At 34.0% G+C, this 16,150-nt stretch overlaps 1 protein-coding gene across 2 annotated transcripts in view; it reads left to right on the plus strand.

Annotated features, from left to right (window-relative positions):
• sns (sticks and stones) overlaps nucleotides 1-16,150 on the plus strand; it is a 263,332-nt gene that overhangs the window by 13,827 nt on the left and 233,355 nt on the right. The window contains exon 2 of one of the 2 annotated variants that reach the window (XM_053765040.1): nucleotides 1,958-2,162. In XM_053765040.1, coding sequence (XP_053621015.1) covers nucleotides 2,123-2,162 — 40 coding nt within the window. In that variant the 5' untranslated portion in view covers nucleotides 1,958-2,122. Of the gene's footprint in view, nucleotides 1-1,957; nucleotides 2,163-16,150 lie in introns of those variants that run through there. The other variant, XM_053765038.2, reaches the window with a different exon arrangement.

Here is a 16,150-nt window from a genome sequence, read left to right on the forward strand (position 1 = left end):
TGTCCAATCCCGATTCCTGCTATGTAATGTAGCTATATCCCGTACCGTTTCTTACATATTGTGCCATCATGTTTTTCGCAATGTGTCCCGTCCCATTTTCCATGACGTTTTTGCACAAACTTAAATTAAACATATATTAATAATTAGGTAATATAGTTTTACAAGTACATCTTATTAATTTTTATTATTACCACAGGCCTTACGCATTTAAGGCATGTGCCACCAACTTGAATGAAAACCTGTGCCAAGTACTATATGAGTAACGGATTATAGTTTATTTTAACAAGTTCATTTGTCAGACAAATTACCACCGACTTTAAATATATTCAACTTTCGAACGGCTGATTTTCATGAAACGTGGCTAAGAACACTCGGGATAAAATTATCTATGACACAAATAAAAAACTAAACGAAAATCGGTTCATCCGTTTGGGATGCCACAGACAGGTACACACGTTAAACACACGTTTAATATAACACGCCTCTTTTTGCGTCCGGGTTTAAAATAGATGATCACAAAACGTCAAGGGGATTAGAATTGGTAGTCGTATATGCCCTTTTTGAAGTACCAACCGATCTCTTGGGAAAACTTGAGCAGCGAAATCGAGGAAAAGGATTTTTTTTGGGAAATCTGTGTATTTTCGTCAATGTATGATAAATATTGAATGAATTCGTATTAGGTACCTTTGCAGCTTGAAGAACGTGATGTTTTTATGAGTGAATGAATGAATGAATGAAACTGTGCACAATCATAAACAGTACAAAGTCTATATGAGACAATGCAAAGTTATATGATACTTAAACAACTATAAACCGCTAGAACGATTTTGATGAAATTTGGTATGCTGTAGTTAAAGAATCCAGTTCAAATATAGGCCAATTATTTTTTCAAAAATCAACCCCAAATTACTTATAATGGGGGGCATTAAAGTGTATGATTATTCTTAGTTATTTGTCTCAAATTAACGCGGGCGATGCCGCGGGCTAAAGCTAATTTTAAGATAAGTAAATGACTTGTTAAAAGTCTTAAAAAAACAACATCTCCATTGATTATTTTTGGCGCCAAAGTATTTTTTTTTTAATTTTATAACATGTGATTAGTATTCATGAATAATTTATTAAAATATTATGGGTTTGGTTCTGCGTTTATAAAAAAAAAAACTATTGAATGAATTTTTAAAAATGTATAGTTAATTTTAGATTTATTGCTTCCTATTGTTTTACGATATTATTACTGGTTTCATAGTTTAGATCGTGTGGGTGTTTAAGTTTAGTATATTAATATTAAGACTTTTTAAAAGGACACATTTATGATATAGATTTTATAATCTCGCCTAGATAACGCGAGATAGCTACAGTCATCTTTTGAAATCACCACAGGCGCCGCTTCACTGTTCCGTCGGTCACGTTGCGCACCCGTCAACGGATTAACGCAGTTCAGTAAGCCACAACTTTACTGCAATTACGTATCAATTTTAAACGTATGTAAACAGAGCAATAACGATGTGTCGACGCAGCGTTGTGTGACGGAACAGTGAGGTCGCAGTATGTTGTAATTGTCTCAGCAGAATTATGTAATTATGCCACTGAAGTTCCATAGATTGAAAGCTAAGGTATCAATCAATCGACATAAAAATAACTTCCGCTCGAAAATTTGTCACCACGTAACATTTTATGATGACGAATCGACTGTTGCAATTAGTCGATTTGCCATATATAACACTAGATGTTGCCCGGAGCTTCGCTCCAGTGGGAATTTTGAGATAGAATATAGCCTATAGCAATCTTGGATGATGAATAGCCTATAGCAATCTAATGGTGAAAGAAGTTTTGGAATCGGTTCGGTAGTTTCGGAGATTACCCGTCTCAAACACAAACTCACAAACGCTTACCCCTTTATAATAATAGTATAGATGTAAATCAATATTTATGATAATTTTTTGTTTCTTTTTTGCAGATACTGACGCAACTACGTACATACAAACATACAAATTAATGTGTGTAACACTATATAAGTGACAGTGATTCAGTGAAGAATGTTATTAGTGTGAAATGATTAGGTGATCATAACTGATGGACAGAAAACTATGTGCAGTGCAAATATTAGTAGATAAAAATAAATATGTGTGCCAAAATGAAGACAATAGTAGCAGTCTTGAGTGGTAAGTTTTTTCAATAATTTTGTTAACTTTATCAATTTACCCTCCTTTGCTCGCGAACTATCATGAATTTCGAAAAAAATATTGATCTGCATAAATAAATATTCTATTTTCTTCACGCCAATATAATTGTTGCAACTTAATTATTTTCCATCATGACCCGACCGGGAATCAAGCCCGACCTCACGGCTCAGAGGCAAGCACTTTACCACTGCGCCAACGAGGTCGTCAAGATAGAAATAGCAGACAATATAAAACCTACATCATCATCAGTCTGTAGCAGTGCTGAAAAGGCCTCTCCCTACATAAAACCTAGGTATCTAATCTATCTCATCTATCTCACCGGAACGTCATTCCTGTTGCTTCCTTAGCCGCTAAGCGACAGATCCAAGATGAAATTACCTGAAAATATTTGACAATTGGGCCCACAGTTGATAAATAAATCGAGAACGTCAATTCCATAAATAGACCCGACACTAATCCCTACCTTTGATGTCCAATTAGCTTTAATTAAAATTCGAAATAGTATCTTTGCTTAGTCAATCTTAATTGTTTATTGTTTATATTCAACTGGTACTGTTATTGAGACAGTAATCACTAGCTTACTGAAAACTTGATTCCCACTTAACAACTTAAAGATCTTATAACGTTCGTTTGATTTTTTACGCGAACCATTTTCTTTACGCGAAGCGGTGGTGGTGTAATGGTTAAGTGGTAAAGATTCCAGGTTGCAATCCTACTCGTGCCTCAGATTGTATACCAATCTGACTCATGCATAGTAGTTTTCATCGGCCACCACTTGCTTCCGGTGAAGGAAAACATCGTGAGGAAACCTGCGCACTTGTTGATTATTAACTTGTGTGTGAAATGGAGAAGGCAATGGCAAACCACTCCATTAATAATGCCAAGAAAGTTGTTATGTGTGTGTCATTCCGCGTAATGACCACGACCCTCAGCCATGACGAATACGACTATGAAGAATAGGCTTCGTGGTGTCACAGCTCAGGATGTATCCGGAAAAACTCGTGGACGAGAGAGATATAAAGTAACCTCTCTTCTTGTATGTCAATTTTCTCTATATGCTCAGTAGTGAACGTAAAAAGTTACATATTAATACCATTTACCTTTTTTCATCGACAATAGATGGCGCTACTAAATAAGTTACTGCTTCATAGCGGTTAAATCCATTAGCGTCAGTTAGCAATGTAAATAATTTAATACATTGATTATTTCTAAGAAGCTTAAATTAAACCCCATTCAATCTCATTCAATTTTCCGAATGAACTCTAATTTTCATGCCTATAAATCAAAATCCTTAAACGCATGAAACGAAATGTCGCTACACGAAATTAATTTAATATTTTAGGGGTAAGCTTCTAACGTAGGACGGGTCCAGCCAATTTTAATTATCCCCCTAATTCTGTGACCCTTTGGTAATCAAAGGAAAGCTTTGAAATTTTGTTGGATTTGCAAAATTTTGTTTTGCTAGATCCGTGGAGTTGAAAAATTACGAAAGATGGAACCGGTTCTATTTATAGAACTTACATACAGGATACTTTTATGCCGAGATCCTTGCGGTATTATTTTCTACGGCAGTAGTCTGTAGCCTTTAGAATCATCTATCTTCTGCAGCGCTTCGTGATCTACTGCTATGAATAGGCCTCCTTCCGTCTCCGCCAACCATCTCTGTCCTGAGCCATCCCCTTCCAGTTGTTGCCAGCAATTTCCTTTACATCATCGACCCATCTAGCTGTAAACTATATGCAAAATTTCAATAATATTGGTTGGGCAGATAAAGCGTGAAGAGGTAACAAACAAACTTACTTTCGCATTTATAATACTAGCTGTTGCCCGCGGCTTCGCCCGCGTAAATTTTTCACGGGAACAGTTATTTTTCCCGGATAAGAGGTACCGTATGTCCATTTCCACACTTCAAATTACATGTATGTAAAATTTCAAGAAGATTTACGAAGATTAGTTACGATTAATATTCAATTCAAAATTTGACGTGAAAAAGTGACGTGAAGTCTAGTTTTATTTTTATCAAAAGAAAATATGGGTTAAAACATTTAAACAATTTCTGACTTGATTTCGTCGAAAAAAAAAAAACTCACGACAGACACGTGAGTTTTTTTTTTTTGTTAAATAACTCAAAAAAAATTTTTGACCTTCCACGAATTTGACAAAATGTCAAAAAATATTAGTTCATAAAGATCTTTCCCAGAAGGTCGATTAGTATTTTTTTCAAACCAAATCATTGATAAGATCATTTAGGAAACTTTTAATCTTCAAAAAGTATTTAAAAAAGTTAACCTGATATTACACTGATTGGCATATATAAGAAAAATTATTTTCAGAAATTAAATAAGTGATTTTAAAATGAATGACGAAATAACAGATTTTTTAGATTTTATTTAGGTTAGGTTGTTTAGATTAGAAATTATTTTCAGGACCTTAACCTAATAAAACAGAGTGTGTGGCTTTAAATTAACTGACAGTTTTATTCAGAGGTACAGACAGATAAATATTGTAATACAACCATTACCTTGCATACAGCATAGATGGCGCTAGTGATTAAACCTATGGCAAGTGTCTGAAAGTAACATAGGTATCTATTATGTTAGATTATGGAGATCGAGTATGTCATGCACACTCAAATGGTCAAACCGGTGGCGGCGTCGTGGATCGGGTCGGGAGGTTCCCTCTATTGTGGTTGAGCTTCGCGATGGCTGACTCACGCGTCAACTCGTGAACGGGTGCTGCCGGGGGAACTGGTCAGCTCGATCTTTTATTGAAAGTTTTTTTTGTTTGGTTAATTATACATATATATATATATATATATATATATATATATATATATATATATATATATATATATATATATATATATATATATATATCTATATCTACATATATTTTCCTTTCATCAGCTAATCGCTGATCTTCACTAGTTACAGAGAGGCACTCATAGAAGAAGAAGGTATCAGTTATGCCTATTATATACGCCAAAGCAAAGATTAAAACTGTACAGCGACAACGTTTTCTGCATGGCGATTAAATTGTATAATGCGCTTCCAGTAGAGATAAGTGAGACACAAAAATTTATTAAATATGTTTTTATGAAATTAAGTGATTGTTCCAGAGTCATTTATAATTGAAATATTTACACGGGACTTTAGTGTATAACATTTAAAAATTTATTAAATATGTTTTTATGAAATTAAGTGATTGTTCCAGAGTCATTTATAATTGAAATATTTGCACGGGACTTTAGTGTATAACATTTAAAAATTTATTAAATATGTTTTTATGAAATTAAGTGATTGTTCCAGAGTCATTTATAATTGAAATATTTGCACGGGACTTTAGTGTATAACATTTAAAAATTTATTAAATATGTTTTTATGAAATTAAGTGATTGTTCCAGAGTCATTTATAATTGAAATATTTACACGGGACTTTGGTATATAACATTTAAAAGTTCAATATGTATAATGTAATGTAATTTTAATACTTGACATTCATACGCCAACTGTGGCAGAATATGTTGTACTTTTCATTGTTGTCATCTATTTATATCACCATATTCTTTGGAATAAATGATTTCTATTCTATTTTATTTTATTTTATTTAAAAGGCACACAAACAGATTACAGACAATGAAGTACAGAATATTGACTTAACAATAATTATCAAACTAATCTATAATCCAATAAAGTGTACACAGAAGAACAAAATAAATTTCGTGTAAGCAAGCCTAAATCTATACAGTAGAATAAATTGATATTATATAAGTAAAGACGTATAAACAATACATACGCATAAAAGATACATATATATCTATAAATATATAATACAAAAAACAAAAAGATCATGACGATCACATATTCAATGCTATGTTTAAAGATTATTCTATATTATATAAGGTTGCAACTGTCCGTGCGTTTAACTCGTGGGTCCCAGCGGAAGACCAGCGTTGCTTACCTCGCACGGGGTAAACAACATATGCTGAGCAGGGTCCTTTTCAAATTGCGAGCACAATGTGAAGTTTTTTTTATTATCTAGTTTTATTTTTTTATATGTCTATGTTTGTTTTGTTTGAATAAAATAATTTGAATTCTGACTAGTCCAAATTATTATAAATGCGAAAGTAAGTTTGTTAAATCTTCACGATCTATCTACTCAACTAATCTTCTCGAAATTTTGCATACATGTAGTTTGAAATATGGAGGACATAGGGTACCTTTCAGCCCAGAAAGTTAACGCGGCCAAAGTCGCGGACAAACGCTAGTATTTAATAAAATAAAAATAAAAATTTAACCGAGTTTCCTATAAAAATATTATAATAAAAAGGGCATAAACTTTATCACAGTAAGAACGCTACAGAAATCGATCTATCACTTACAAAGATTCCGGATACAAACGCTTATTTATCATACCTAATTCTTGTATCAATACTATCAACTGCTGACAAATAGAATGACTGATCTAGGCCCTACCATTTGTCTTTTACTTATTACTTATTTCAATAAGCGCAATCCCACTAATATTAGGTATTAATGTGAAAGTTTGTAAGGATGTGTGTGTATGTTTGTTTGGTACTGTTTCACGCAAAATCTACTGGACGGATTATTACGAAATTTGGTACACGGGTAGAATATAACCTGGAATAACACATAGTGTACCTTTTATCCCGAAATTCCCACGGGAATGAAGCCCAGGGGCGAGGCTAGTATTTAAACATTTTCATCAATATCTTAAATTTGATGGCGAATGTTATAAAAGTAAATGTTTCAAACAAGATCAAGATTATTTTGTGTATACGACAAATACTGTGTGTACGTAGTGTAACTTAGCTATTTATCATATTTATCATCTAACCATATCGAGTCGATTCGCAGTGGGACGCAGCGAACCAATCACAGTGTGCCATTGTGACGCAACGACAACCACACCGCAATGTGATTGGTTCGCTGCGTCTCATTTCGGATCGACTCGACAGTGAGAAGTGAAATGCAAATCCGCTCTTCAGAAAGTTTTACTATTAATAAAACTAGTTGTTAATTTTTTTATAAAATTGTGAATATTTCAAAAACGACTGAACCGATCTTGATGCCCTACGAATTTAAAATTCTATTGGCATATCCTACATACCTTTTAAATTTCATCAAAATCTGTCCAAAGGTTCGAGAGTTATCGCAAATAATATTTAAAAAAAATGTATTTTTGCCCCAACTAGAATGTTAGATCTCGCTCGCTTTGCTCGCTCAATTACTAAGTTTTGGGTTAAATAACTCTAAAAATAATTAGCTCTGTAGAATACTTTACAACGAATTAATACTCACCCTAAACTCGATCGCAATCTGTAGTGTGACCGACCATAGTAGGAACCGGCACTCTGTCTTTTTCATACAAAGTTAATTGATTGTTATTTTTCTTGTTATTAATCGGCCGGGCGTTTAATCTTGCCGGTTATCCGGCCGCCGCCGGGTTATATCCGGCTTAGCACCGGTTCTTTTATTAATCGCGGGAAATTTGTGCGTTTTGCGTGACATTTCTTATGGATGGGAATCAATACATCATCACAGCTTACAATAATTATGAATCTCTCGAGAAAAGGCGCGTATCGAAAACATAACACAAATTTATTTCCATTTTGACATTTTAAATATGATGATATAATTTTGACGTCTTTGGGGAAAATGCTGCGGTGAAGTTTGTTGCGCCGCTTCTTCTTCACCTGCGCTTTAGAAATCGGCGGTAGACTTAGTTTAAGTGATTTTTTTTTTGACGTCAATGAGTTCTGTATCATCCTTGAATAAAGAATTTTGAATTTGAATTTGTCAGTCGTTAAATTATATCTCTTCCACGTTCCTTGTTCTAATTCCTGATAAGAGCTGGTCTTTTCTTTCAAAAACAGTGGAGTTGTGTAAAAGTAACGAGTCTTTTATTACTTGGACAAAAAGCCAGGGACCGTTTTAACGCCGAACTCATAACAAAGTTACTGAAAGTGTGTTTTCAATTTTAAAAGTGTTGCATTTTTACGTGAGGCGTTTTAAATATAAATACATAACACTAATTTCAACGGTGTACAACTGTCATATAAAAGTTTTACACCCCTTTCAACCCGTTCGGGGTGGAATTTCCAAAAGTCTTAAATCAAAAATTACTTAGTGCTCACCTATTTTCCACAAGGATGCTAAATTTCAGCTTCCTACGCTCTGTAATTTCGGCTGTACGTTGTCTGTCAGTCAGTCAGTAACGCAAGAGTTTTATATATATAGATTTGTATAGTGTCGTTGAGTTATAAGGGCATTAAAGATGGCAATAAAGGATTCCAGGAATAGAGGAAGACCTAAGAAGAAATTGATGGAGTGTGTCAAGGATAGTATGAACAGGAAAGGAGTATCAATGGATATGGCAAATGACAGAACGAAATGGAAGGAACTTACATACTGTGCCGACCCCACATGAGTGGGATAAGGTCAAGAAGAAGTTGAGTTAGTATCACATAACACAAGTCTCGAATTTACTTTGGGGCTAGCTCAATCTGTGTGATTTGTCCATTACATATTATTTATATTTATTTATTGCCATGTCAATTAGACGTTTTAGATATGTAGTCTGCTCCCTGACTAATTAATTGGTAACCACGCCGAAATTATTCTTAACATTATTCGTTTATCGATCCGTCTGTAACTTTGTTTCTCATTTCCACGGTTCATTGCCCAATCAGTATTATAATCTGGCTCTTAGAATCTGTTGAGATTCGTCTGTGGCCTTGCAAATTAGATTTGTATCGATTGTTTGTATGATCCTGTTTGAGGGGAAAGTTTTTGCCGGGTCTTGTGCTTTTAGCTTCTGTAATTTAATGTAATTATTCCTTAAAATGTTCCTCTCTCTTTCTGACGACCGAGATATATAGTATAGTTATTTATCTGGTTAATAAAGGCTCACACTGGTTAATCTCTGGTAAACATATAATAAAAAAGGCAGTCTATGTTACGTTTGATAGTTTCGTCTATTTCTTTGCCAACTTTCATTAAAATCGGCCCGATAGTTTATGAGTTTATTCATTATAGATTTTTTAAATTATATATTATATATTAGATTTTTTTATAATATTGGATTAGTTAGATATGGGGGTATGGATATCAATGATGATAGATACAATCCTAATGTTAACTAATATTATGCGAAACTAAGTTTGTTTGTCACCTCTTCACGCTTTATCTACTTAACCAATCTTTTTGAAATTTGCATACGTGTAATATGAAGTTTGGAGAAGGACATAGATAGGGTACCTTTCATCCCGGAAAAACAGAGTCAGATTGGTATACAAACTCATGTGGCATGAGTAGGATTCGAATCAGAGACTTTTCGATCACAGGCAGGCGGTGTTACACACTCGGCCACCGCTTCAAAACAACTTACTATTGTATATCAAGAAGTTCCATCTGAGATTAAGAAAAGAATTCGAGGAAAGTTCACAAATATCGACCGTTGCTTAATAAAGCAATAAGTAAAAAAAAACTTGGGGGACTCTCCCAAAAAGTTGGTAAACGCAGCGCGGACTTTTGAAGTATTAAGTCCGAGACTTGGGAGACTTGGCAAGTCAATTACTAGGCTGGTAAAGATGTTGTTTTTGAGAAATGAGTTTCACAAAAAGTGTACAGCTTTTTCCGATGATTATTGCTGATACAATGTGTTAGTTAATGCTCCCTCTATTGTGGTTGAGCTTCGAGATGGCTGACTGATGCGTCAACTCGTGAACGGATGTTGCCGGGGGGAAACTGGTCAGCTCGATCTTTTATTAAAAGTTTTTTTGTTTGGTTAATTATACGTATATGTTGCACTTGATCACAATCATAATATGTTTCAGTATACCTTTTGACCATGTACTTTATTGTGTACTTACATTGTTATATTACTGATAAAAAATTATACATAAATTTATATTTAAAAAATGGTAAGCCCTTCTGGCATAATAGGGACCAACACTGTTTGAATGACTTTCTTTAGGCATTTCTTCTCAGCAGTGGTCGTTCCGAAATGCTAGTAGTTTGTAGCTTTGGTAAATATCATTTCATTTATTTATGACATGAACATATTCAACTTACATTTTGTCGGCTTGCAATTCCGCGTAAACTTTACGGTCTTCTTTTTGAGTGTGTTAAATTGCTAACACTGTCGCCTAAAGGTATCTGACATGACTTTTACAACTACTTACCGCCATTTAGCGGCAGGCAGTCGCATACACACTAGTGAACTAAACTGTCAACCAGTGTGCAGGTTCCCTCACGATGTTTACCTTCACCGGAAGCAAGTGGTGGTCGATGAAAATTACAATATATGAGTCAGATTGGTATACAAACTGATGTGGAACGAGTAGGATTCGAACCTGGAGCCGTTAGGTTACCACACCGCTAAATTTTCCAGTGAAAACGGTTTATTAATGATTCAGTTGCGCATAACATTTTAATTGCGACATCCTTATTGAGAATTTACTTATATTTGAAATGAAATTGTCCAAACTCAATTGAATTATGCCACGTTTGAATAAATTAAATTCGTTCATATTTAATTTGTAGGTGTTAATAATAGTGCAATCCATTAATTGTGTTCAGTAAACAATAATTTTAATTAGTGCCTATATTGTAAATTTCACAATTTACATAGGCAGGGTATTTTCTTTATCCTTACATATTATAAAGCAAATGTGTAATTATTTTATAAAATATATTTGTTTTTATATTAAGTACTAGTGCGCTTCGCTTTGCTCCCGCGGGAATTCCGGGATAAAAAGTCCCCTATGTGTTATTCCAGGTTATCTTCTACCCGTGTACCAAATTTCATAACAATAGATCCAGTAGATGATACGTGAAGAGGTAACAAACAAACTTACATCGCATTTATAATATTAGTTAGGATTAGAACTAGGAGTAGCTTTTGCCCGCGACTTCGCCCGTGGTTATGTAGTGCGTCCGCTCATAACGTATTATCGTCTATATTTCGGGTTCTGAGCAACGTATCGCGATGAAACCTATACCAGATTTTAAGTTAGGTCATCGTCTATACAACTGTGAAAACCACATCAAATTCCATCCAGTAGTTTTCGCGTAATTCACAAACAAACTTACACACAAACAAAAAAAAATAATAAAAATGTTTTGGCCTAAATTGGTCTGTCTGTCCATACGTATGCTTAGATCTTTAAAACTATGCAAAGGATTTTGATTCGGGTTTTTTAATGGATAGTAGTGAATCAAGAGGAAGGTTATGTAAATAATATTGTACCCGTGCCGGGGCAGATCGCTAGTGAATCACAAATGCATTGCAAACATCAGTCAGTGTGTTGTTGTGTGAATAATATGTATTACGTTTACAAATAGTCACAGACTCGACTAACGACTATAGATAAAATATGAAGCCGGTAATTATGAAAACTCGATCCTTAGTTTACTAGGGATGGGCATTTCGGATTTATTTATTAGCTATATCGATATTTTTTGACATGTTGGACCAAACCAAACTTTAAGTGGGATATATATATATTAGGTTATATTATATGTACAAATCACACAGATTGAGCTAGCCCCAAAGTAAGTTCGAAACTTGTGTTATGGGATACTAACTCAACGATACTATATTTTATAACAAATACATATGGGCATTTCTCTGTAAGCTCGTACAGGTCCCATATAAATGCTGTCCTGGCAATTATTTTTAAAATTTGCCAAAAAATCAGGTCGTATTTCGAAGAAAATTAACTATTATCTTAGTTCGATAAGGGGGCCCACTGAATTTATGCGTATTTATCGAGTTATTAACGATTTTCCAAAAAATCATGACAGAGGACTGTTTGAGCCATCAGGGGACTGTTTTTAACATAACAGGGAACTGTTAAATGAGACAGAGGACTATTATACTTAAAAAAAGTAATTTTACATTAATGATTCATTTATTATTTTTATGACATATTTTCGTTTCAATAATCTTTATAAAAGATTAACAAAAAAAATTTTTTTTAAACATACATATCAAAAATTAACCTTAAGTGCTAAAAACATTTTGTACTCACGGAGATCAACATTAGTCGTATTATTATAATATCAATTATTAAATGCTTTATGCAGTCTTATTAGTCAAATACTATTATTAATATAATTATTAGGAAGTATTTACTCTTAAAGTAATATATTCTGAGATTTTTCTCAATCAAATAAGGCACATAGTAATGTTTAATTATCACAATGATCTTAACATTTTAACAAGATAGCACTCGAAAACCTGTGCTTGAGTAGAAAACTGATAAAATATTCTCTTTCCTTTTAAAATCAAGTCAATATTATCCAACTTTTGGACTACTTGATCAAATGACACATCTGCAACATCATTATCATCTATTCTAAACATCTGCATTTTTTGATCACAAATCTTGAGGAAAGTAACACGTAACTCACTTTCATCGTTATCAATATCATTAATTATAACATAATAACATGAATTCCCAATACCACTCGTTCCTGCAATATCATCGTCCAACCTCTGAGGAGACGTACGTATCATTTCAGGCTTAGCAGATTCGAAATCTTCCGGTTCGGACTCAGTAAACACTTTTTCTACTGTCCATCTAGGTTTTTGAGCATAGTTAATACTGCCAATCTTATAATGCTCACAAGATCCGCTGTTGCAAAAGCAACTGAGACTTTTCATTGTAAGTGTTATACGTTTAGTTGGAATGCCTAGGATGGAGCTGGAATAAATACCTGCAACCTGATGCACATTCAAAGTGCCTTTAAAACCCTTCTGATCGGCCGCTTCCTCTTCAACTTTATCGACCAATGCTTGGATGACATCGCTCTCGGATTACTTTAACAAACTGATCAATATTATTGATGTCGCCTCCAGAATTAACAACAAAATCAGCTGTTCTTTTGCACGTTGCTCCGATACCATCCGGTGCACCTTTTCCATGGCCACTTTCGGTGTAGTTCCATGTAAAGTTTTCAATATCGGGTATTCTACATCGTTTAGCTACAGGTACATCTAAGCCTTTGAGATTTGATTTTTTCCGGGCCTAGGCAACGACTTAATTTCTCTAGGTCTTTCAGTAACAACTTTTTAAAAGATCGGTCTCTCTTTTGTAAGTTTCAGTGTAGTATAATTTTCCTTTAACTGGTTACTAATGACGTCGCCAAACAACGCTTTCTTAAGTACTTCTTTTCTTTGATCAGGCTCATCTAACATTTTCAAAATCTTTGTTTTAGGTGTATCTTCAACGTTCTTTTTGTTTTTAATTTTGAATCTCTCTAATCTCTTTTTGTACTTTTCAAGTTTTTTCTCTAAACGTACGATCTTTTCGTTCCTTTCCTAGTTAAACTTCTTTCGTCGCTTTGTGGCTTCTTTTTTTCTTTGCTGGAGACTAGCAAATGGAAATATTTGATCTGGAACTGGAGTGGCGGGTCTTGTAAACGGAGTACCTGCTTCTGAATCTGATAAAGGCATATTTTCTCTAACAAAAGTATTAGTGATGTTTTTCAGTCTTAGTCTTTTGGCTCGATATACAGTACAATGTTCTTTCCCCTTCTTTAAAGTATCGTAGTCGCTCTGCTTCTCTCTTTTTCTGTAGTAATTCCTCTCGGGACAACTTTTTCATTTTAGGAGCCATATCATCTGTGTTCGATCGCCCTGTGTAAAATAATACAAGTTTATAATAACGCAAGTAACGATACTTTGATGATTCTTATATTAATAAAGCAGACTAGTTGATAAATTTACACATATAATATATAAAAACAATAAACAATACATAAAATACACAGTCCCCTATTGTGTAAAACAATACCCTGTTGCATTTTCTGACAGGGAACTGTTGCCAGGGGACTGTGTTTTTCGGTTAAATTTCTCAATATTTCCAAAACTGATATAAAATGTTTTTTTCAGAACCTATCAATAAATTTAGACACAAATAATACAACAATAAGCTATATTCAGAGATAATTAATGTAATTAACATAAATACCATTACTTACCAGAGGACTGTTTGTGGTGGCGGATCAAACGCATGTCCTACTCACAAATGACACTCTAACACTAAATTAAATGGTGATGTGTCGCCGCATTCGGCAAGGTTGCAAAGTTCACGATAATCTGCGTTCCGTTTCACTAAGAAAATGTTTGAAAATATTACAGTTTTTTTAAAATATGGATTTAAATTCTTGGCAGGGGACTGTATAGAAATTTTGGGGACAAACTTTACATGTGTTTACTAAATATAATAAAATTCATAAGAGACCCTGTTTTACGAAAATAACATAATTTAATTATTATTCTTTGCCATGGTAACTGCCAAATGTGTGTAGTTTCAATGAGTTCTTCATAAATATTATTGTTAGGCGGCAATACAGTGATGGGGACAGCCAAGGGACTGTCTTTTTATAACTTCTTTCACGTCTAGAAAACAAGTTAAAATAGTTATGGTCCTAAAAACAATGTGCCCGTAAAGTTTCAGGGTTAAAGTTTCATTAGGAGTGATTTTTTTATAAATAATGAAATTACTTTTGGAAAAAATCGGTTGGGACAGCCGATTACGAGGTTACAGAGAATCACCCATATATAGATAAACATCCAAAACCGGGGTCAATCAGAAAAAGATCATTTTCCATCATGACCCGACCGGGGATCGAACCCGGGACCTCTCGGTTCAGAGGACTTTACCACTTTAGAACTTTACCACTGCGCCACCGAGGTCGTCATATGGGTACGTGATTAAATCGATATGTTATGTATATTTTAGTAGCAGCCCGTTCCACGCTTTGCTCGGATAAAACCATAACAAATTATATATCTAAACCTTCCTCAGGAATCACACTATCTATTGGTAAAAACCGTACAAAAATCCGTCCGGTAGTTTTTGAGTTTATCGCGTTCATACATACAGATGCAACAACTTTTTGTAATATGTAAGGATGTAGCTTATTAAAATTAATAACTGTAAAACAAATATTACAGACGGACAGACACACGAGCGATCCTATAAGTGTTCCGTTTTTTTTATTTTATTTTTGTACGGAACCCCAAATACACCTCGGAAATATTTTAAGAAATGTATTACATATTACAACATCTTTTAGAAACATGTGAATATATCTACATACCGGGATCTAGTTAGATAAATAATGATCTACTTGAAGCAATTCGGATCCGGGTCGATCAAAATAATTTGAGACTTAATTTGGATATCCATGTCTACATAATACCGGATAATGTCATAAATCCCTCTCATCCCCTCACTACGTCATTATAGATAGGGAACTTCAATTATTACAAGTATAATAATTAACACTCACGCAACAATATACCAAACAATTTTAAACTCTATGTTGTAACGTGTAAAACTTATTTTGAAATAACCCATTCGATTTTCTACAACACGCACACTAACGTAGTCTAAACATGCTAAACAATCTTCGGCTTTAATATTAAAATAATTAAGTTGAAAATCGTTTTCAGCACTATTAAAAATTGATGTACAATCCAACAATTGAATTTCAACTTTAACGTTTAACGATAGAGTTGAAAATAGCTTGTGTCGCCGTAATAGTGTTGCAGGAATGTCGATAGGAACGGGATCAGGATACCCTCACATTACTTTTGAATTTAGAACGCTTAGTTGCGGTTAGTAAGGGGTAGTACAGATTGTATGTTCATTTAAATTATTTTCTGTGATAAATTGTCTCTAATTAAAAGTGCAAAAAAGGTTGACGAGATTCGATTCGAATTTGTTTTTTTAACCCCCGACGCAAAAAAGAGGCGTGTTATAAATTTGACCGCTAAGTTGTGTCTATCTGTTTGTCTATATACTGTACGTGGCACGATAGCTTATCAGCAGTTTTTTTTATTAGATAGCTAATTTTTATGCGGTGGTTCTTAGATATGTTTGATCAAAATCGGTTCAGCCGTTCAAAAGTTGTAGCGAAATGAATATT

This window comes from Plodia interpunctella, chromosome 26 (genome assembly GCF_027563975.2).
Source record: "Plodia interpunctella isolate USDA-ARS_2022_Savannah chromosome 26, ilPloInte3.2, whole genome shotgun sequence".
NCBI classification, from domain to species: Eukaryota; Metazoa; Arthropoda; class Insecta; order Lepidoptera; family Pyralidae; genus Plodia; species Plodia interpunctella.